The 24625-nt window shown below is 44.5% G+C and overlaps 1 protein-coding gene across 1 annotated transcript in view; it reads left to right on the top strand.

Annotated features, from left to right (window-relative positions):
- Positions 1–24625, top strand: part of LOC127582165 (protein Niban 2-like) — a 212558-nt gene that overhangs the window by 109973 nt on the left and 77960 nt on the right. The window contains exon 4 of the mRNA XM_052037227.1: positions 2892–2997. Coding sequence (XP_051893187.1) covers positions 2892–2997 — 106 coding nt within the window. The remainder of the gene's footprint in view (positions 1–2891; positions 2998–24625) is intronic.

The following is a 24625-nucleotide window of genomic DNA, read 5'->3' as shown; positions in this document are numbered from 1 at the left end:
AATTTAATTCTGACAAGGTCAAGGTGATGCATTTTGGGATGTCAAGTAAGGGTGGGACATAAACAGCAAATGGTAGGGTGCTAAGGACTGTTGATTAACAGAAGGATCTTGGGGTTCAAGTCTATAGTTCCCTGAAATTGGAAGAAGAAGACATATGGCATGCTTGACTTCATACGTCAGGGCGAAGAATACAAAAGTTGGGATGTTATATTGCAACTTTACAAAATGTGGTTAAACCATTCTTGCAGTATTGTGTGCAGTTTTTGTCTCCACATTACCAGAAGGATGTAGTGATCCTGGAGAGGGTACAGAATAGTTTCACCAGTATGTTATCTGGATTGGAGGATTTTAGATATGAGGAGAGACTGGATAGCCTGGGTTTGTTTTCCCTGGAGCAAAGGAGGCTGAGTGCTGATCTGACAGAGGTATATAAATTTAAAAGAAGCATGGATAGGGTAGATTGTGAGAACCTTTTTCCTATGGTAAAGGGATCAAAATCAAGAGAGCATCGGCTTAAAGAGTAAGGAGTTTTAAAGGGGATTTAAGGGCTAAGTTTTTTTTCACAGACAGTGGCTGATATTTGGAACTTGCTGCCAGAGGAAGTGGTGGAATCAGATACAGTCACTATGTTTAAGAGACATTTAGATGCCATATGCCTTGCCTACATGTTATGAATCTAAGGTGGACAAATGGGAGTAGTGTGGATGGGCAAGAAGGTCGGCATTGACAAGTTGGGCCAAAAGACCCATTTCTGTACTGTACAACTTAATGACACTAATAAGAAATTATCTTACTGATATGTGCAGAGTTATTATTTCCTTTGGCTGGTAGGCCTAGAACAGGGGTCACCATCACAATAAGTGGCCGTGCATTCAGGGTAAAGACCAGGAAAAATTTTTTCACCTAGGGGCTTGTGACTCTTTGGAGATCTCTACCCAAAATGGTTGTGGAACCTCAGTTGCTGAGTATAATCAAGATAGAAAATTAGTTTTTGGTTTTTGAGAAAGAATTGGCGATATGACTTCAGTGCAGGCAAGTATGGTAAAAGATCAGCGGTGAACTTTTCAAATGTGGTCCAAGGGGCCATATTGAAGGCTTCTTACTTCTCATCGCCTCTCCAAATCACTATGTGAAACACCACTTCTATGATTGAGGGAAAAAAGTTAAGAATCGTAATTCAGTTTTTTTTAAGCTAATACTTAAGCTAGAAAGTGTCTGAAAGTAAATGACTAATCTTAGGCCGGTGTGGCTGATATCATTTGTGGGTAAATTATTGGAAGGTATTCTGAGGGACAGAATACAAGTATTTGGATAGACAGGGCCTGATTAGGGGTAGTCAATATGGTGTGTGGTAGGTCATGTCTAACCAATCTTATAGAGCTCTTCGAGAAGGTTACCAAGAAGGTCAATGAGGGAAAGGCAGTGGAGCTTGTCAAAGGCCTTGCTAAAGTCCATTTAGACAAAGTCCTGCATGGGAGGCTGCTCCAGAAGGTTAAGTCATTTGGTATTCAGAATGAGTTATCCAATTGGGTTCAACATTGGCTTAGCAGGAGAAGCCAGAGAGTGGTAGTAGATGGTCATCTCTCTGACTGGAGGCCTGTGACTAGTGGTATGTGCCCTAGGGATCGGTGCTAGGTGAGTTGTTGTTTATCATCTATATTAATGATAATTTGGTAAACTGGATTAGCAAATTTGTGGATGACACCAAGATTGGAGGCGTAGTGGACAGCGAGGAAGGCTATCAAAGTTTGCAGTGTGATCTTGAGCTGCTAGGAAAATGGGCTGAAAAATGACAGATGGAATTTAATGCAGACGAGTGTGAGGTATTGCACTTTGGGAGGACAAACCAGGGTAAGACTTAACGCTATTACAGCACCAGGGACCCGGGGTCAATTCTGGCCGCTGTCTGTAAGGAGTTTGTACATTCTCCCTGTGACTGCGTGGGTTTCCTCCGGGTGCTCTGGTTTCCTCCCACATCCCAAAGACGTATGGGTTAGGAAGTTGTGGGCATGCTGTATTGACACCGGAAGCGTGGCGACACTTGCAGGCTGCCCCCAGAACATTCTATGTAAAGATGCATTTCACTGTGTGTTTTGATGTACATGTGACTAATAAATCTTATCTCAGTCTACACAGTGAATGGTAGGGCTCTGAGGTGTGCGGTAGAACAAAGGAACCTCTGAACGCAGATCCACAGATTCTTGAAAGTGGTGTCACAGCTAGATAGAGTCATAAAGAGAGCTTTTGGCACTTTGGCTTTCATAAATCAGGGCACTGAGTACAGGAGTTGGCATGTTATGTTGAAATCGTACAAGACATTGGTGAGGCCAAATTTGGAGTATTGTGTGCAGTTCTGGTCAGCTACATACAGGAAAGATATCAATAAGCTTGAAAGAGCATGGAGAAAATTTGCCAGGACTTGAGGACCTGAGTTATAGGGAAAGGTTGAATAGGTTAGGACTTTATTACCTGGAGCACAGGAGAATGAGGAGAGATCTTATAGAGGTATACAAAATTATGAGGGGCATAGGTAGGGTGAATGCAAAGAGGCTTCCCCCCCAAAGTTGGGTGATACTAGAATGAGAGGACATAGGTTGAGTGTGAAAGGTGAAATATTTAAGGGGAATCTGAGGGGGATCTTCACTCGGAGGGTAGTGCAAGTGTGGAATGAGCTGCCAGTAGAAGTGGTAGATGTGGGTTCAATTGTAACATTTAAGAAAGGTTTGGATAGGTACATGGAGGGGTTTGGAGGGTTATGGTCCAGGTGCAGGTAGATGAGACTAGGCAGAGAATCAGATTGGCATGGGCTAGATTGGCTGAAGGGCCTGTTTTTGTGCTGTAGTACTCTGTGACTCTATTAACATTCTGTAAATCAATTTTTTTTCTTGCAGGCCTTTGACAGAGGATCTAGTCCAAAGGGAGTTATTAATTCTGCAGGCTACAAGGTGCTGAAGTCAATGGATCAATATCTGGAGCTGGTTAACAACAGTATGCCAGGTAAACCCCAGGGCATTTTTTCTATTGGTGATGAGAAGGGAATGGAGCAGATAACAAATTTAAACAGAGGACAAAATGATGGAAGAAATTAGCCTGGTATGGAAAATCATTGCCTTTCCTGAGATGAATATTAGTCAAATCTTCAAATGCTTTTGGGAAGGCAAGGTGTGGGTTCGGGAGGGGTAGGAGTGCAGGAAAAGGCATTGGAAGAGAGATTCAGTGTGGTTAGAAATTAAAAATGAGTTCCATTGAATATCCCAGAAAAATATCAATTGAAAAATGCTTAAACTATCTCATTGAGAAAAGTGCACAGTAAAAGAAAATAATAAAACTGCAGATACTGGAAATCTGAAATAAAAACAGGAAATGCTGGAAACATGAGCAAGTTAGGCAGCATCTGTGGAAAGAGAAACAGAGTTAACGTCCATATTGAATGGTGCAGCAGGCGTAAGGGGCTGATTGACCTACTGCTCCTTCTGGCACCCCCCTGTGATTTGCCTGTCACCCACCAATACATGGGGCAATTTACAGTAGCCATTTAACCTGTCAACCAGCATGTCTGGCATGTGGGAGGAAAACACAGCAGCTGGGAAGACCCATGCACTCACAGAGAGAATATGTAGGCACCATGTAACAATTACTGCAAATTCAGTAATCAGCAGTTACCTCTCCTTGTTGTACTTTGTGTTGCTATGATTTAGAAAGCAAGCTAATTTAGATAATAAAAGTGGATGAATCAGCAGGTCCATATAAATGTATCCCTGACTTTAAACAAAAAACAAGGTAGGAAATAGTCGCGGCTGTAACCATAATTTCTAGTCCTTTCTCACTAAAGGGGTGCTGCTAGGGGACCGGAAGGTTGGATATTTGGTACCAAATTTTCAAATAGGGATTGACAGCATAACTACAGACCAGTCAAACGTCAGTGGCAGGGAAATGTTTAAAAAAAGAAATCTGCTGAAACAACATAAATCAGCTTGGAGAGAACTTAATCAAGGATAATCAGCATAGATTTGTTAAAGGAGGATTGTGTCTAACGAACACGATTGAACACTTTAAGGTGCCAAAAAGGAAGTTTGATGAGAATAGTGCATGCTGAGGCCCATGTAGCAGATTAATTAAGAATGTGATCAGGTAAGTAAAATCTGATGGAACCCAAAGAAATTGGCAGTTTGGATTTACAGTAGGTTCTGTGACAGAAGGCAAAGGATAGTACAGTAAAACTCTGATAATCCAGTTGTCTATAAGTCCCAAAGGTTCTACATCTTTCTCACCAGGGTCCTGTTTCCCATACTCCCTTTAAACTCATTGGCATCCCATTTCCTTAAATCCTTTTAAATTCATCTGCACCCTGTTTCCTGTGATTTTAGCAAGGCTTTTGACAAGGTGTGCATGGAAGGCTACTCTGGAAGATTAGGTCACAAGGGATCCAGGGAGAGTAGATGGACTATGACCTCACGATCTACCTTGTTGTGATCTCGCACCTTATTGCACTGCACTTTCTCTGTAGCTGTGACACTTTACTCTGTACTGTTATTGTTTTTACCTGTACTACATCAATGCACTCTGTACTGACTCAATGTAACTGCACTTTGTAATGAATTGACCTGTATGATCGGTTCGTAAGACAAGTGTTTCACTGTACCCCGGTACAAGTGACAATAATAAACCAATACCAATAATTGGATTCATAATTGGCTGGATGGCAGGAAGTAGCGGGTGATGGTGGAAGGTTGTCTCCCGGACTGGAGGCCTCTAAGTGCTATGCCACAAGAATCGGTGGTATGACCTTTGCTGCCTTTCCAAATGTAACTAAATCTGCTCTCTCAAAATCCCCTCCAGTAACTTTCCCACCACTGAAGTTAGGCTCACATGCAGTTCCACAGTTCATCCTTGCAGTCCTTAAATAAAGCAACAACGTTAGCTGGCTTCGAGTTTTCTGGCACCTCACCTGTAGCTAATGTTAATACAAATATATCTGCCAGAGCTGCAGCAATTTCTTCCCTGCCTTCCCACTTGTCAAACCTGAGGGACTTATCCTTTTTTTGTGGTTTAAAACTGCCAACACCACCTCCTTTGTAACATGGATATATTCCAAGGCATCACTATTTTCTTCCCTGCATTCCCTAGCTTCCGTGACCTTCTCCATAGTAAATATAGATGAGAAGTAGTCATTTAAGACCTTGCCCATCATTTATGGCTTCACATGACCACATTGATCCTTGTGGGGCCCTATTGTCTCCTCAGTTGCCCTTTTGCTCTTAATATACTTATAGAATCTCTTAGAATTTTCCTTTTACCTTATCTGAAAAAGCTACCTCATCTCTTTTTGCCCTCCTGATTTCCCTCTTAAGTGTACCACTCTTACGGCAGCTGGGATTTTCTTGATCCCAGCAGCTGACACCTGACATGCCTCCTAATTTTTCCTGACCTGAGCCTCAATATCCCTTGTGAATCAACTAAACCTGCAGGCTCTTGCCCTTCTTTCTAACAGGAACATGCTGTCCCTGAACTCTCCCTGTTCACATCAATGGTGATGAAGTTGAGAGGGTTGAAAGTTTGAAATTCCTAGGAGTGAACATCACCAATAGCCTGTCTTGGTCCAACCACATGGATGCCATGGCCAAGAAAGTGTACCAGCTTCTCTACTTCCTCAGTAGGCGAAAGAGATTTGGGATGACCCCCTTTGACCCTCACCAATTCTTGTTGATGCACCATAGAAAGCATCCCATGCGAATGCATAATGGCTTGGTATGGCAACTGGTCTGCCTGAGACTGCAAGAAATTGCAGAGAGTTGTGGACACAGCTCAGTACGGTAGCGTAGCGGTTAGCACAACGCTATTACAGCACCAGCGATCGGGGTTTGATTCCCGTCGCTGTCTGTAAGGAGTTTGTACGTTCTCCCGTGTCTGCGTGGGTTTCCTCTGGATGCTCCGGTTTCCTCCCACATTCTGAAGATGTACGGGTAGGTTAATTTGGGGTTTAAAATGGGTGGCGCGGACTCATTGGGCCGAAAGGCCCTGTTACCACGCTGTAAATAAAATTTTTAAAAAAATTTACAAAGAAACCAGCCTCCCCTCCATGGACTCTATCTACATTTCTCACTGCCTCACTAAAGCAGCCAAGATAATCAAAGTCCCCACCCACGTCAGACATTCTCTCTTCTCCCCCCCCCACCTCCCATCGGGCAGAAGATACAAAAGCCTGAAAAGTGTGTACCACCAGGCTCAAGGACAGCTTCTATCCTGCTGTTATAAAACTATTGAAAGGTCCCCTACCACGATAAGATGAACTCTTGACCCCACAATCTACCTCGTTATGGCCTTACACCTTACTGTCTACCTACACCTCACTTTCTCTGTGACTGTAACACTTTATTCTGCATTCTGTTGTTGTTTTTCCTTTTACTACCTCAATGCACTGTTGTGATGAAATGATCTATATGGATGGCACGCAAAACAAAGTTTTTCATTGTACCTCAGTACATGTGAGAATAATTTACCAATTTATCTAGCTCACTTTTAAAAGCCTCCCACTTGCTAGACGTCCCTTCAACTGCAAACAGCCTCTCCCAAGCAACCTTTGCAAGTTCCTGGCTAGTGCCATCAAAATTAACCTTGCCCTAATGTAGGACTTTAACTTTTGGATTAGTCCTATCCTTTTTCATAACTATTTTAAAACTAACAGAATTATGGTCACTGGTTCTAAGGTGCTCCCCCATTGACACTTCCGTCACTTTTCCTGCCTCATTTCCCGGTAAGGTCCAGTGTTGCACTCCTCTCTAGTAGGGCCATTCACATATTTCTGAATTTTGATGGTAATAAAGTAGGTGAGGTTGTGAGTAGGGAGGAGGCTTCTCGGGTACATAGACAAGCTAAGTGAGTGGGCAAGAGCAAGACAGATGGGTTATAATGTATAATGAATATAAGAACTGGAGCAGGAATTAGGCAATCAGGTCTTTCAAGCCTACTTTGTCATTCATCGTTTAATACCTCATGTATCTCCTTATGACATAGAATTTGGACATTTGCCTCATCGAGACTATGTTGTCTCTCAGAGTACTCTTATTCTCCCACTTATTTTCTTGTAGTGCACTCTCTCACATGCTCATTAATACCCTCATTGGTTCTCCCACCAGCCAACTACATTAGGTGTAATTTACAGTGAGCAGTTAAACCAATAACCAGCGCATCTTTGGGATGTAGGAGGAATCCAGAGCACCTGGAGGAAACCCCATGCAATCACAGGGAGAAATACAAGTTCCACACGTACAGCACTGAAGGTCAGAATCAAACCTGGGTTGCTGGAGCCATGAGATGGCTGCACTACCTGCTGTGCCATTGTGTCACTCTAAGGTCCCTTTGTCCTACAGGTCCCTAAGGCCCTGCTGTTGACTGTTAGTCCTATCTGGATTTGACTTTCCAAAATGTAACACCTTGCTCTTATCCGAATGAAACTTCATTTGCCATTCCTCGGATCACTTAGCTGATCAAGATCCCCCTGTAATTTTTGATAACGTTCATTGTCCACAATACCACTTATTTTAGTGCCATCTACAAACTTACTAACCATACCTTGTGCGTTATCCAAATCATCGATATAGATGACAAGCAACACTGGGCCCAGCACCCGCCCCTGAGGCACACCACTAGTCACGGGCCTCCAGTCCGAGAAACAACTTTCCACCATCACCCTCTGCTTTCTACCATCAAGCTAATTGTGTATCTGTTCAGCCAGCTCTACCTGGATTCCATGTGATTTAACCTTCCAGAACAGCCTACCACGTGGAACCTTATCAAAGGCCTGACTGAAGTCCATATAAATCACGTCTACTGCCCTGCTCTCATCAACTTTCTTGTAACCTAATCAAAAAAACTCAATCAAGTTCATAAATCATGATCTCTCACGCACAAAGCCATGCTGACTACCCCTAATCAATCCCTGTCTTTCTAGATGCACATGTATCTTATCCATCAGAATCCTCTCCAGTAACTTGCCTACCACAGATGTTAGACTTCCTGGTCTACAGTGCCCAGGTTTTTCTGTGCTGCCCTTAAAGGCACAATATTCGCTACCATCCAGTCCACTGGCACCTCACCTGTGGCTGATGATGATGCAATATCTCAGCCAGGGCTCCTGCAATTTCTTCTCTAACCTCCCACAGTGTTCTTGGATGTACAGAACATGGAAAATTACAGCACAGTATAGGCCCTTCAGTCCACAATGTTGTGCTGACATTTTATCCTGCTCTAAGATCTATCTAATCCTGCCTTCCCACATAGCCCCCCATTGCTCTATCATTAATTTGTCTATCCAAGAGTCTCTTAAATGTCCCTAATGTATCTGCCCTCACAACCTCTGCTGGCAGTGTGTTCCACGCACCCACCACTCTCTGTGTCCAAAAAAAAGCTTACACCTGACATCCCCCTTGTATCTTCCTCTAGTCACCTCAAAATTATGTCCCTTTGTGTTAGCCATTGTCGCCCTGGGGGAAAAAGGTCTCTGACTGTCCATGGTCAGGCCCTGGAGATTTGTCTACCTTCATACCTTTTAAGATATCCAGCACCACCTCTACTGCAATGCAGACTGTCCCCAAGACCTCCCCATTGACTTTTCCTAGTTTCATGAAGTCATCGTGTCTTTCTCAGAGGTAAAAAATAGTGGAGAAATATTGATTAAAGACTTTACCTATTGCAGCTCCACACAAAGATGTCCCCTTTGACCTTTGAGGGGCCCTATTCTCTCTCTCTAGTTACTCTTTTTCCCTTAATATATTTATAAAATTTCTTTGGATTTTCCTTAAACTTCCCTGCCAAAGGTATCTCATGACCCCTTTCTACCCTGCTGATTTCCTCCTTGAGTTTACTCCTACATTCCCTATATTTCTCCAGGGATTCGATTGATCCCAGCTGCCTGTACCTAACCCATGCTGCCTCCTTTTTACTGGCCAAGGCCTCAATATCCCTCATCATCCAGTGTTCCCTCCTCCTTCCATCCTTGCCCTTCCCTCTAACAGGAACACGCAGACCTTGAGCTGTCACTGTCTCACCTTTAAAAGCCTCCCACTTGCAGGAGGTCCCTTTGCCCACAAACAACTTATTCCAATCAACCATTGCAAGCTCCTGTCTCATACCATCAAAATTCACCTTGCCCCAATTTAGAACTTTAACCTGTGAATCAGTTCTGTCCCTTTACATAACTATTTTAAAACTAATAGAACAATGGTCACTGATCCCAAAGTGCTCCCCCACTGTCTCCTTGGTCACAAGCTTTGCCTTCTGCCTAGTAGGGCCCAAGGAAACTTTCCTGAATGCATTGAGCAAACTTCAACCCATCTAAGCCCTTAACAGTATGGCAGTCCCAGTCTATGTTAGAAAGTTAAAATCCCCTACTATGACAACCCTATTATTCTTACAACTCTGCACAATCTCCATGCTTATTTGTTCTTTCAATTCCCATTGACTATTTGGGGCCTATAGTACAATCCCAACAAATGTGATCATTCCCTTCTTATTTCTTGGCTCCACCTCACTGGATGATCCTTCAGTAATTTAATTTTTGATTACTGCTGTGATACTCCCCTTAATCAAAAATGCAGCACTCCCTCCTCTCTTTCCTCTGCCCCTAAAGCACCTGTACCCAGGCACATTAAACTGCCAGTCCTGTCCCTCCCTTAGCCATGTTTCCGCATGGCTATAATATCCCAGTCCCACGTAGTTATCCATGCCTCAAGTTCATCCACCTTACCTGTCAGACCCCTTGTATTGAAATAAATGCAATTTAATCTAATAGGCTTTCCTCACTCCCTGTCGTTCTCATGCCTATCATAAGATATCTTCATTAGTCACATGTACATCGAAATGCACAGTGAAATACATCTTTTTGCGTAGTGTTCTGGGGGCAGCCTGCAAGTGTTGCCATACTTCCGGCGCCAACATAGCATGCCCACAACTTCCTAACCTGTACTACTTTGGAATGTGGGAGGAGGAAACCGGAGCAGCTGGAGGAAACCCACGCAGACACGGGGAGAACGTACAAACTCCTTACAGACAGTGGCCGGATATGAACCCAGGTCACTGGCGTTGTAAAGCGTTATGCTAACCGCTGCACTACTGTGCCTGTCATTGTTGTATTTTCTCACTTTTTATTCTAATGTAAGGCAACCAAAACACTGCATGGTACCCCTGTGGTCTCATTAACACCCTGTACATTGTACTATGATATCTTTGTTCCATTCTCAAATCCTCTTGTAATAAAAGCCAAGATACCATTTGTCCTTGTAATCACCTGCAGTGTTTAGATGTTAGAGTCATAGAGCACTACAACACAGAAACAGACCCCTTCATCTCATCTAGTCCATGACAGCCTGGTTTTCTGCCTAGTCCCATCTACCTGCACCCGGACCATAGCCCTCCATACCTCTCTCATCCATGCACCCTTCCAAACTTCTCTTAAGTGTTGCAGTTGAACCCACATCCACCACTTCCGCTGGCAGCTCATTCCACACTTGCACCACCCTCTGAGTGAAGTAGTTCCCCCTCAGATTCTCCTTAAATATTTCACCTTTCACCCTAAACGTATGACCTCTAGTTCTGGTCTCACGCAACCCGAGGGGAAAAAGCCTGCATGCATTCACCCTGTCTATACCCCTCGTCATTTTGTATACCTCCAAGATCTCTTATTCTTCTGTGCTCCAGGGAATAAAGTCCTAACCTATTCAACCTTTCCCTTTAACTCAATTCCTCAAGTTCGGGCAATACCTGTATAAGTTTTCTTTACACTCTTTCAAGCTTATTGGTATCTTTCCTGCAGGTTGGTGACCAAAACTACCCACAATACTCTTAAGTTTGGCCTCACCAACATCTGTACATTGTCTGCCTTCACGACTTGTGTACTGGCACACGCAAGTCTCTATGAATATCAATACGACCCAGTCTCTCACCATTAAACAAATACTCTGCTTTTCTGTTATGTTCACTAAAGTGGATGATCTCACATGTTGCACATTATATTCTATCTGCCATGTTCTCGCCCATTCAGTAAGCTTTTCCATTGTCCCCTGAAGCCTCGTTACATCCCCCTCCATCCTCATAATCCTACCTGGTTTTGTATCATCAGCAGACTTGGGAATATGACATGGGTCCTCTCAGCCAAATTAATGTCGATTGTGAATAGCTAGGATCCAAACATTGATCCCAGCAGTGCCCCACTTGTCACGGTTTGCCAACCTGAGAGAGATCCATTTCTTCTCATTCTTTGCTTTCACTTCCTTAAATAATTCCCAATCCATGCCACAGTATTTTACCTGTATTCCTTGCACCCTTACTTTATTGACCAACCTCCTGTAAAGGATCTTATGAAAAGCCTTCTGAAACCCAAATACACCATATACAATGATTTTGCCCTTTTCTACCCATCATATCCTCAAAGAACTCTAATAGATTGCAAACTAGAAGCAGGAATGACTGTTTGGACCCTCAGTTGAACCATCTACAGTTCAATAAGATCAAGGCTGATCTAATTGAAACTATGCATTCCTGTCTACCCTCGATAACCTTTCACTGCCTTGTTTAACAAGAATTCATCAGTTCCGCAGGGATCCATGCCGGGACCTCTGCTGTTTGTAGTATATACAGTATAATGACTTGGATGTAAACATGGATGGGTGGATTAGTAAATTTGCAGATGATACAAAGATTGGTGGCGTTGTGGATAGTGTAAAAGTTTGCCAAAGGATACAGCAGGATATAGGTCAGTTGCAGACATGGGCAGAGAAATGGCAGATGGAGTTTAATCCAGACAAGTGTGAGGTGTTAGACTGTGGGAGATCAAATGTAAGGGGACAGTATACAGTTAATGGCAGAACCCTTTACAGTGTTGACAAACAGAGGGAACTTGGGGTCCAAGTCCATAGCTCCCTGAAAGTGGCTGCATAAGTCGATAGGGTGGTAAAGAAGGCGTATGGCATGCTTGCCTTTATTAATAGAGGCACTGAGTTCATGAGTCAGGAAGTTACGTTGTAGCTTTATAAAACTCTCGTTAGGCTGCATCTGGAGTATTGCATTCAATTCTGGTTGTCCCCCCATAGGAAGGATGTGGAGACTTTGGAGAGGGTGCAGAAGAGGTTTACCAGAATGCTGCTCTGTAGAGGGCATGCATTTAAGGGTGGGGGGGGAGTTCAAAGGAGATGTGCAGTGCAAGTTTTTTTTTAGTGGTGGGTGCCTGGAACGTGCTGCCAGGGGTGGTGGTGGAGGCAGATATGATAGAAGTGTTTTAAGATGCTCTTAGATAGGCACCTGGATTTGCAGAGACTGGAGGGATATGGACCATATGCAGTTAGAAGGGATTAGTCTAATTAGGCATCATCAGCTGAATTTGTTCAACACAAGGAAGGGGAAGAGTCAGGTACTAGAGAGTACCCCTGTGGCTGTACCCCTTGACAATAAGTACTCCTGTTTGAGTACTGTTGGGGGAGACAGCCTACCTGGGGGAAGCAACAGTGGCAGTGTCTCTGGCACAGAGCCCGGCCCTGTGGCTCACATGGGTCGGGAAGGAGTGAGGAGGGCACTAGTGATAGGGGACTCTATAGTTAGGTGGGCAGACAAGCGATCCTGTGGACGCAGGGTCTGGGATGTTTCGGATCGCATCCAAGATATCTTGAAGAGGGAGGGAGAACAGCCAGAGGTCGTGATACATATTGGTACCAACAACATAGGCAGGGAAAGGAATGAGGTCCTGAAAAGAGACAATAGAGAATTAGGAAGGAAGTTGAGAAGCAGGACCTCAAAGGTAGTAATTTCCGGATTACTGCCTGTGCTAAGCGACAGTGGGTATAGGAACAGAATGAGGAGGAGGTTAAATGCATGGTTGAGGGATTGGAGTAAGGAGCAGGGATTCAGTTTTCTGGATCATTGGGGCCTCTTTTGGGGCAGGTATGACCTGTTCAAAGAAGACAGGTTGCACTTGAATCCCAGAGGGACCAACATACTGGCGGGGAGGTTTGCTAAGGCTACTGGGGAGAGTTTAAACTAGAATTGTTGAGGGGTGGGATCTGTACTGGGGAAGAGGTGTTTGGCTCTCAAATAGAGGAAGCTAGGAGTAAGTACCATAGGCAGATGATAGAGAAGGGAAGTGTTCAGACAGGCTTGAGATGTGTCTATTTTAACGTAAGGAGTATTGTGAACAAGGCGGATGAGCTTGGATCGATACTTGGAGCTATGATGTGGTGGCCATTACGGAGACTTGGATGGCTCCGGGGCTAGAATGGTTGATTTAAGTGCCAGGTTTTAGATGTTTCAGGAAGGACAGGGAGGGAGGCAAGAGAGGTGGGGGAGTGGCACTGTTGATCAGAGATAGTGTCACGGCTGCAGAAAAGGTGGATGTTGTGGAGGGATTGTCTACGGAGTCTCTGTGGGTGGAGGTTAGGAACAGGAAGGGGTCGATAACTTTACTGGGTGTCTTTTATAGGCCGCCCAATAGTGACAGGGTTATTGAGGAGCAGATAGGGAAGCAGATCCTGGAAAGGTGTGCGAATAACAGAGTTGTTGTGATGGGGGATTTTAATTTCCCAAACATCGATTGGCATCTCCAGACAGTGAGGGGTTTAGATGGGGTGGAGTTTGTTAGGTGTGTTCAGGAAGGGTTCTTGACACAATATGTAGATAGACCTACAAGAGGAGAGGCTGTGCTTGATTTGATATTGGGAAATGAACCTGGTCAGGTGTCAGATCTCTCAGTGGGTGAACATTTTTGTGATAGTGATCATAATTCTATCTCCTTTACGTTAGCACTGGAGAGAGATAGGAACAGACAGACTAGAAAGGCGTTTACTTGGACTAAAGGGAATTATGAGGCTCTCAGGCAGGAAAGTGGAAGATTAAATTGGCAACAGATGTTCTCTGGGAAAAGTACAGAAGATATGTGGCAAATATTCAGGGGGTATTTGTGTGGAGTTCTGCATAAACATGTTCCGATGAGACGGGAGTCACGAGAGGATACAGGAAGCATGGTGTACGAAGGCTATAATAAATCTAGTCAAAGGGAAAAGAAAAGCATACAAAAGGTACAGAGAGCTAGGTAATGTTAGAGATCTGGAAGAGTACAAGGCTAAAAGGAAGGAATTTAAGAAAGAGATTAGGAGAGCCAGGAGGGGACATGAGAAGACCTTGGCGGGCAGGATTAAGGAACACCCCAAGGCGTTCTACAAGTATGTGAAGAGTAAGATGATGAAATGCAAAAGGATAGGGCCTATAGGGAAGTGTGTATGGATCCGGAAGAAATAGCGGAGGTGCTTAATGAATACTTTACATCAGTATTCACTACGGAAAAGGATCTAGGGGATTGTAGTGGGGACATGCAGCGGCCTGAAAAGCTTGAGCATGTAGATATTAGAAAAGAGGTGGTGCTGAAACTTTTGGAAAGCATCAAGTTAGATAAGTCGCCGGGACCGGATGGGATATACCCCAGGTTGCTGTGGGAGGCAAGGGACGAGATTGCGGATCCTCTGACGATGATCTTTGCGTCGTCGATGGAGACGGGAGAGGTTCCAGAAGATTGGAGGGTTGCGGATGTTGTTCCCTTAATCAAGAAGGGGAGTAGAGATAGCCCAGGGAATTATAGACCGGTGAGTCTTACCTCAGTGGTTGGTAAGCTGATGGAGAAGATCCTGAGAGGCAGGATTTATGAACATTTGGAGAGGTGTAATATTAGCAATAGTCAACATGGCTTTGTCAAGGGTAGGTGCTGCCTTATGAGCTTGATTGAATTTTTTGAGGATGTGACTAAACACATCGATGAAGGGAGAGCAGTAGATGTAGTGTATATGGATTTCAGCAAGGCGTTTGATAGGATACCCCATGCAAGGCTTATGGAGAAGGTGAGGAGACATGGGATCCAAGGGGACATTGCAGTTTGGATCCAGAACTGGCTGGCCCACAGAAGGCAAAGAGTGGTTGTTGAAGGGTCGTATTCTGAGTGGAGGTCGGTGACCAGTGGCGTACCTCAGGGGTCTGTACTTGGACCCTTAGTCTTTGTGGTTTTTATAAACGACCTGGATGAGGAAATGGAGGGATCGGTTAGTAAGTTTGCGGATGACACGAAGGTTGGGGGTGTTGTGGATAGTGTTTGGAGGGCTGTCAGAGGTTACAGAGGGACATAGATAGGATGCAGAGTTGGGCTGAGAAGTGGCAGATGCAGTTCAACCCACATAAGTGCGAAGTGGCAGATGCAGTTCAACCCACATAAGTGTGAAGTGGTTCATTTTGGTAGGTCAAATATGTTGGTGGAATATTAGTATTAATGGTAGGACTCTCAGCAGTGTGGAGGATCAGAGGGATCTTGGGGTCCGAGTCCATAGGACGCTCAAAGCGGCTGCACAGGTTGACTCTGTGGTTAAGAAGGCATATGGTATATTGTCCTTTTTCAATCAGGGAATTGAATTTAGGAGCTGAGAGGTATTGTTGTGGCTATATAGGTCCCTGGTCAGACTTGGAGCATTGTGCTCAGTTCTGGTCGCCTCACTACAGGAAAGATGTGGAAGCCATGGAGAGGGTACAGAGGAGATTTACAAGGATGCTGCCTGGGATGCGGAGCATGCCTTATGAAAGCAGGCTGAGGTAACTCGGCCTTTTCTCCTTGGAGAGACGGAGGATGAGGGGGGACCTGATAGAGGTGTATAAGATGATGAGAGGTATTGATCGGGTAGATAGTCAGAGGCTTTTCCCCAGGGCTGAAATGGTGGCCACAAGAGGACATAGGTTTAAGGTGCTGGGGAGTAGATGTTGAGGAGATGTCAGGGGTAAGTTTTTTACTCAGAGAGTGGTGAGTGCGTGGAATTGGCTGCCGGAAACGGTGGTGGAGGCGGATACGATAGGGTCTTTCCAGAGACTATTGGATAGGTACATGGAGCTGAGAAAAATAGAGGGCTATGGGTAAGTCTAGTAATTTCTCGGGTAGGGACAGCTTTGTGGACTGAAGGGCCTGAATTGTGCTGTAATTTTTCTATGTTTCTGCAACATTGTTGGCCAAAGGGCCTGTTCCTGTACTGTACTGTTCTATGTATATAATAACCCAAACTCTGTCATGACTGGGCAAAACCTTGTTCTGGATTCTCCCCCCAGAGAAAACATCTTCTGCACATGCACCTTGTCAAGGCCTTTCAGGATCTTGTAAGTTTCAGTCAGGTCCCTCTCATACTTCCAAATTCCAGTGGATACAAGCCAACGCAATCCAGACTTTCCTGCCCATTTCGGCTGAGTAAGATTTCTCTGAACTTCCAATCCATTCACACACAGCATTAAGGGAGGATGCACAGTATTCCAGATATGAAAAATGATTTCGCTTTCATAAATCCATGCTGATTCTGCTCAATCTTCTTATTTTTTTGTAGGTATTCTTTTAACGTAGAACAGTACAGCACAACACAGGCCCTTCAGCCCACAATGATGTGCCGACCTTTAAACCTCGCCTAAGACTATCTCACCCCTTCCTTCCACATATCCCTCTATTTTAAATTCCTCCACATGCTTATCTAGTAATCTCTCGAATTTGACCATGGTACCAGCCTCCTCCACCACCCCAGGCAGCGCATTCCATACCCCAACCACTTTCTGGGTAAAAAAAAACCTTCCTCTGATATCTCCCTTGAACTTCCCACCCACTACTTTAAAGCCATGCCCTCTTGTATTGAGCATTGGTGCCCTGGGAAAGAGGCACTGGCTGTCCATGCTACTTTTTCCTCTTAATATTTTGTAGACCTCTATCATGTCTCCTCTCATCGTCCTTCTCTCCAAAGAGAAAGGCCCTAGCTCCCTTAGTCTCTCTTCATAATGCATACTCTCTATACCAGGCAGCATCCTGGTAAATCTCCTCTGCACCCTTTCCAATGCTTCCACATCCTTCCTATAATGAGGTGACCAGAACTGGATACGGTACTCTGTAAGTGTGGTCTAACCAGAGTTTTATGGAGCTGCATCATTACCTTGCGGCTCTTAAGCTCGATCCCTCGACTTATGAAAGTTAACATCCCATGAGCTTTCTTAACTACCCTATCCACCTGTGAGGCAACTTTCAGTGATATGTGGATATGGACCCCCAGATCCCCCTGCTCCTCTATACTACCCAGAATCCTGCCATTAACTTTGTACTCCGCCTTGGAGTTTGTCCTTCCAAAGTGTACCACCTCACACTTCTCTGGATTGAACTCCATCTGCCACTTCTGAACCCAGTTCTGCATCCTATCAATGTCCCTCTGCAATCTTCGACAATCCTCTACACTATCCACAACACCACCAACCTTTGTGTCGTCTGCAAACTTGCTAACCCACCCTTCTACCTTCTCATCCAAGTCATCAATAAAAATCACGAAAAGCAGAGGTCCCAGAACTGCTCCTTGTGGGACACCACTAGTCACAGCCCTCCAATCTGAATGCATTCCCTCCACCACACCCCTCTGCTTTCTACAGGCAAGCCAATTCTGAATCCACATGGCCAAGCTTCCCTGGATCCCATGCCCTCTGACCTTCTGAAGAAGCCTACCATGTGGAACCTTGCCAAATGTCTACTAAAATCCATGTAGCCCACATCTACTGCACCACTCTCATCAATCTGTCTGGTCACCTCTTCAAAGAGCAGTACCAGGGTTGTGAGACATGATCTGCCCTTCACAAAGCCATGCTGGCTGTCCCTGATCAGACCATGATTCTCTAAATGCTCATAGATCGTATCTCTAAGCATCCTTTCCAACAGCTTGCCCACCACAGACGTAAGGCTCACTGGTCTATAATTCCCCGGACTGTCCCTACTACCTTTTTTGAATAAGGGGACAACATTTGCCACCCTCCAATCCTCTGGTACCATTCCCGTGGACAACGAGGACTCGAAGATCCTAGCCAAAGGCTCAGCAATCTTCAGATATTCTATTGTTACAATCTTCATTATCGATTTCAGCACTTTCCCCTACAATTGATGTTAGGGTAACAGTTTAGTCTTTCACCATTTTCTCTCTCTTCTCCTTTAAACGACCCACCAGCAACACCTCCCCCCCCCCCCCACACACACACAATCACCACCACCACCTTAAAGCTATGTCCTCTAGTATTTGGGGGAAAAAAATCCATCTACCCTATCTATGCCTCTCATAATTTTGTAAACCTCAGCCTTTGATATTCCAGAGAAAACAATCCAAGTTTGTCCAACCTCTCCTTGTAGCCTATGCTCTCTAATCCAGACAGCATCCTGGTGAACCTCTTCTGCACCCTCTCCAAAGCCATTGCATCCTAACTGTAATCGGGCGACCAGAATTGCACACTACTCCAAATGTGGAAAACCAAAATTTTATACAACTGCAACATGACTTCCTGACTCTTATGCTCCGTGCACCAACCAATGAAGGCAAGCATGCTCTACTGCAACTTTATCACTCTATCTACTTGTGTTGTCACTTCCAGGGAGCTATGGCCCTCAGAATCAGAATGGGATTTATTATCACTGATTTGTATGACATGAAATGTGTTTTGTGGCAGCAGTACAGTGCAAAGGCATAAAATCACTATAAATTACAGAAATAAATATTACAACAAAAAAGAATAACAAGGTGGTGTTCATTGATCTGATGAAATCTGATGGCGGAGGGGAAGAAGCTGTTTCTGAATCATTGAAAGTGGGTCTTCAAGTGCCTGTACCACCACCCTGATGGTAGTAATAAGAAGAGGGCATGTCCCAGCTGGTGAGGGTCCTTGGTAATGGATGCCACCTTCTTGAGGCACTGCCTCTTGAAGATGTCCTCTTCTGATTCTGATTAAAGAATTACCAGGGGAAAAGTAGGGTACATGAGGGACAACAAAGGGAATTTGTGTGTGGAGCCAGAAGGCATAGGTGAGGTCCTAAATGAATAGTTTTCATTGGTGTTCACAAAGGAAGCAGACTTTGATTTGGATAACTCAGCGAAGGGGAAGGTGAAATTCTAGTACCTTGCTGCTGAGGGAGTCAAGGGAAAAGATTACTGGCTGGCACTTCCATATCTTCATTAGCCACAAGTGAGGTACCAACTGACTGGAGGACAGCAAACGTGATCTTGATGAAGGGCAGCAGGGAAACGCCTGGCAATTACAGATCTGTGAGGTAGGAGGGAAGTTATTGGAAAATGTTCTGAGGGACAGGATTACTGATCACTTGGAAAGGCAGGGACTAATCAGAGATAGGCAGCATGGCTTTATCAAGGGCAGATCTTGTCTGACCAATCTGATTGAACTTCTTGAGGTAACTAAATGTATTGACAAGGGCAGTACATTAGATGTGATTTACATGAACATCATTAAGGCCTTAAACAAGGCCCCATATGGGAGACTCGTGCAAAAGGTAAGGCCCATGGGATCCAGGGCAACCTAACCCTGGATTCCATGGCAACAGGAGACTGAGGGTGATGGTGGAGGGTTGTTTTTGTGATTGGATGCCAGTGACTAGTGGTGTTCAATGGGGAACCTTGCTGTTTGCAGTATATGTGAACTATTTGAATTTGGATGTGGATGTAGGTGGCATTATCAGTAAGTTTGCAGTTAACACAAAGATTGGTAGAGTTGTTGACAGTGTGGAATGGAGTCTTAAGCTAACAGGGTGATAAATAGTGTTGGTGAAATGGGTGAAAAATGACAAATGGAGTGTAATCCTGATAAATGTGACGTGATGCATTTTGGGAGTATTAATGAGGCTAGGACATACACCTTGGTCAGATCCTAGGGGATTTTAAGGAACAGAGGAAGCTTTGCATGCAATTCTAAAGATTCTTGAATGTGACAATGCAGGAAGATAATGTGGTTAAGAAGCCATGTGGGATTCTGGCCTTCGTTAGTTGGTGCATTGAATGCAAGGGCAGGAGGGGGTATGCTCCAACTTTATAAAACATTTGTCAGACCTCTGGTGTGTGCAGTCCTGGTCACTACTTTATAGGATGTGATCGCACTGGAGAGGGTGCAGAGGAGATTCACCAGGATGTTGCCTGGGATGATGCATTTGGCATTGGTATTGGTTTATTATTGTCACTTGTACCGAGGTACAGCGAAAAGCTTGTCTTACAAACCGATCGTACGGGTCAATTCATTACACAGTGCAGTTACTTTGAGTTAGTACAAAGTGCATTGATGTAGTACAGGTAAAAACAGTAATAGTACAGAGTAAAGTGTCACAGCTGCAGAGAAAGTGCAGTGCAATAAGGTGCAAGGTCACAACAAGGTAGATCGTGAGGTCATAGTCCATCTCATCGTATAAGGGAACCGTTCAATAATCTTATCACAGTGGGGTAGAAGCTGTCCTTAAGTCTGGTGGTACGTGCCCTCAGGCACCTGTGTCTTCTACCCGATGGAAGAGGAGAGAAGAGAGAATGTCCCAGGTGGGTGGGGTCTTTGATTATGCCGGCTGCTGCACCAAGACAACGAGAGGTAAAGACAGAGTCCAAGGAGGGGAGGCTGGTGTCCGTGATGCGCTGGGTTGTGTCCACAACTCTCTGCAGCTTCTTGCAGTCCTGGACATAGCAATTGCCGTACCAAGCCGTGATACATGCAGGTCGGATGCTTTCTATGGTGCATCTGTAAAAGTTGGTGAGAGTGAAAGGGGACAGACCAAATTTCTTTAGCCTCCTGAAGAAGTGGAGGCGCTGATGTGCTTTCTTGGCCGTGGCATCTATGTGATTTGACCAGGACAGGCTGTTGGTGATGTTCACACCCAGGAACTTGAAGCTGTCAACCCTCTCGACCTCAGCACCATTGATGTAGACAGGTGCATATACACTGCCCCCTTTCCTGAAGTCATGTCCTGAAGGCATTTCAGTTATGAGGAGAGACTGGAGAAACTAGGTCTGTTTTTCCTGGAGTGGAGGAAGTTAAGAGGGGACATGATTGAAGTGTATAAAGTTACGAGGAGTATAGGTGGGTTAGACTGCAGGAAACTTTCTTCTTTATGAGGGGTGAATAAAACTGAAGGACATAGGTGTGAAGAGAAATTGCTCATAGTTGTAAGAATAATAGGGTTGCATTAGTGGGCTATTTTAATTTCCCTAGTATTGACTGGACTGCTTAGAGTGTTAAGGGCCTGGATGGGGTGGAATTTGTGATGTGTGTCCGGGAAAGTTTCCTGAGTCAATATATAGAGGACCCTCCTCGGGAGAGTGCAATACTGGACCTCCTCTTAGGGAACAAGGTTGGGCAAGTAACTGAAGTGACAGTCAGGGAGCACTTTCGCTCTAGTGACTATAGTTCTATTCGTTTTAAGATATTGATGGAAGAGGATAGGACAGGTCCACAGGTTGGGGTACTAAACTGGAGTAGGGCTAGTTTTGCGGAATTAGGGTAGGCAGGATCTAGCAGAGGTCAGTTGGGTGAGCCTGCTTGAAGGGAAAGGAACGAATAGCAAGTGGGAGGCTTTTAAGAGTGTAAAATCAAGAGTCAAGGAGCATTATGTTACTGTTAGGGTAAAACTGGCAAGTTTATGGAACCATAAGACATGGGAGCAGAATTAGGATATTTGGCCCATCAAATGTGCTCTGCCATTCAATCATGGCTGATTTATTTTTCCCTCTCAACCCCATTCTCCTGCCTTCTCCCCATATCCTTTGACAGCCTTGGTAATCAAGAACCTATTGATGGGGCCCAAAACCTACCCCTATGAGGCCCAAAACTGCTCACAATACTCCAAATGTAGTCTGACCAATGCCTTTTTGTCTCAGCATTACATCTTTGCTTTTATATTCTAGTCCTCTCAAAATGAATGCTAACATTGCATTTGACTTCCTTACTAACGACTCAACTTGCAAGTTAACCTTTAGGCAATCCTGCACGAGGATTCCCAAGTCCCTTTGCACCTCCGATTTCTGAATTCACTCCCTGTTTGGAAAATAGTCTACACCTTTATTCCTTCTACCAGAGTGCACGATCGTACACTTTCCTGCACTGTTCCATCTGCCACTTTTTTGCCCATTGTCCCAACCTATCCAAATCCTTCTGCAGACTCCCTGTTTTCTCAACACGGCCTGCCTCTCCACCTATCTTTGTATCATCCGCAAACCTAGCCACAAAGCCATCAATTCTGTCATCCAGATCATTGGCATATAACGTGAAAAGTAGCGGACCCAACACGGACCCAACACAGACCCCTGCGGAACACCACCAACCAGAAAAGGCGCCCTTTATTCCCACTCTTTGCCTTCTGCCAGTCAGCCAACCTTCTATCCATGCTGGTACCTTTTCTGTGATACCATGAGCTCCTATCTTGTTTAGTAGCCTCGTGTGGCACCTTGTCAAAGGCCTTCTGAAAATTCAAGTAAACAACATCCACTGACTCTCCTTTGTCTATCCTGCCTGTTACTTCCTGAAAGAATTCCAACAGATTTGTTGGGCAAGATTTCCCCTTAAGGAAATCATGCTGACTTTGGCCTGTTTCATCATGTGCTTCCAAGTACCCTGAGACCTCATCCTTAATAATTGGTATTGGTTTATTATTGTCACTTGTACTGAGGTACAGTGAAAAACGTGTCTTGCATACTGATCATACAGGTCAATTCATTACACAGTGCAGCTACATTGAGTTAGTACAGAGTGCATTGAGGTAGTACAGGTAAAAACAATAACAGTACAGAGTAAAGTGTCACAGCTGCAGAGAAAGTGCAGTGCAATAAGGTGCAAGGTCACAACAAGGTAGATCATAAGGTCAGAGTCCAATCTCATCATATGAGGGAACCGTTCAATAGTCTTATCACGAGGATAGAAGCTGTCCTTAAGCCTGGTGGTATGTGCTCTCAGGCTCCTGTATCTTCTACCTGATGGAAGAGGAGAGAAGAGAGAGTGACCCGGGTGGGTGGGGTCTTTGATTATGTGTGGGTAATGTGAAAACTCCACACAGACAGCACAGGAGGTCAGAATGGAGTCCGGACTCTAATATCTTACCAACCACTGAAGTCAGGCGAACTGGCCTATAATTTCCTGTCTTTTGTCTCCCTCCCTTCTTAAAGTTTGGAATGACCTTTGTGATTTTTCAGTTGTCCAGAACCATTCCTGAATCTCATGATTTGTGAAAGATCAGTACTAATGCCTCCACAGTCTCTTCAGCTACCTCTTTCAGAGCCCTGGGCTGTAGTCCATCCAGTCCAGGTGACTTATCTACCTTCAGACCTTTCAACTTCCCAAGCACCTTCTCCTCAATAATAGCAACCACACTCAATTCTGCCCCCTGACTCTCTCGAATTTCTGGCATGTTACTGGTGTCTTCCACTGTGAAGACTGACGCAAAATAGTTAGTTCATCCGTCATTTCTTTGTTCCCCATTACTGCATCTCCAGCGTCACTTTTCAGTGGTCCGATTTCCCTCTTGCCTCTCTTTAACTCTTTATATATCTGAAAAAACTTCTGGTATCCTCTTATATTAATGGTGAGCTTACCTTCACATTTCATCTTTTCTCCCCTTCTTGCTTTCCTAGTTGCCTTCTGTTGGTTTTTAAAAGCTTCCCAATCCTCTAGCTTCCCACTAATTTTTGCAATATCGTATGCCCTCTCTTTTGCTTTTATGCTGTCTTTGACTTCCATTGTCAGCCACAGTTGGCTCATCCTCACTTTAGAATGCTGGGATGAACTGACCTTTCATCTTCCAAATTACTCCCAGAAACTCCTGCCATGGCTGTTCTAATGTCATCCCTGCTAGGGTCCCCTTCCAATCAACTTTAGCCAGCTGCTCTCTCGTGCCTCTGCAGTTACCTTTACTCAACTGTAATACGGCTACATCCAATTTTAGCTTCTCCCTCTCAAGCTGAGGGTGAGTTTATCATATTATGATCACTGCCTTCTAAGGGTTCCTTTACCTTCAGCTCCCTAATCAAATCTGGTTCATTGCACAGCACCAAATCCAGAATTGCCTTTTCCCTAGTGGGCTTGACCACAAGCTGCTCTAAAGAGCCATCTCATAGGCTTTCTCTTGGGATCCAATACCAACTTGATTTTCCCAATCTACCTGCATATTGAAATCCCCATGACCACCGTAACATTGCTCTTTTTACATTCCTTTTCTATCTCCTGTTGTAATTTGTACCCCACATCCTGCCTACTATTTGGAGGCCTATATATATAACTCTCAACAGGGTCTTTTTACCCCTGCAGTTTCTTAACTCTACCGACAGGGATTCTACATCTTCTGATCCTATGTCACTTCTTGCTGAGAATTTGCTTTCATTTTAACCAAGAGAGTCACCCCACCCCCTCTGCCCACCTGCCTGTCTTTTCGATAGGATGTGTATCCTTGGTTGCTTAGCTCCCAGCTGTGACCTTCTTTCAACCATGACTCTGCGATGCCCACAGCGTCATACCTGCCAATTTCTAACTGCTATAGGCTCATCTACCTTATTTCGTATACTGCGTGCATTCAAATATGACACCTTCAGTCCTGTATTTACCACCCTTCTTCTCAAATTTTCCTCCATGTTGCCTGAAGTTAAATTCTTATCCCTTTCTAAACTTTCTGTCTTCTTCTTTATTCTGGAGACTTCAGTTACCTGTCCTGCACTCTTTCCCTTTAACTTTATCCATACTTTTTCAATCTGTTGAACCCACTCCCCTACGATTTAGTTTAAAGCCCTAGTCATGTGATTCACCT

The sequence above is a fragment of the Pristis pectinata genome, chromosome 23 (genome assembly GCF_009764475.1).
Source record: "Pristis pectinata isolate sPriPec2 chromosome 23, sPriPec2.1.pri, whole genome shotgun sequence".
Taxonomy (NCBI): Eukaryota; Metazoa; Chordata; class Chondrichthyes; order Rhinopristiformes; family Pristidae; genus Pristis; species Pristis pectinata.
The sequence above is the reverse complement of the archived record's forward strand: the minus strand, read 5'-3'. Positions and strand labels throughout refer to the sequence as shown.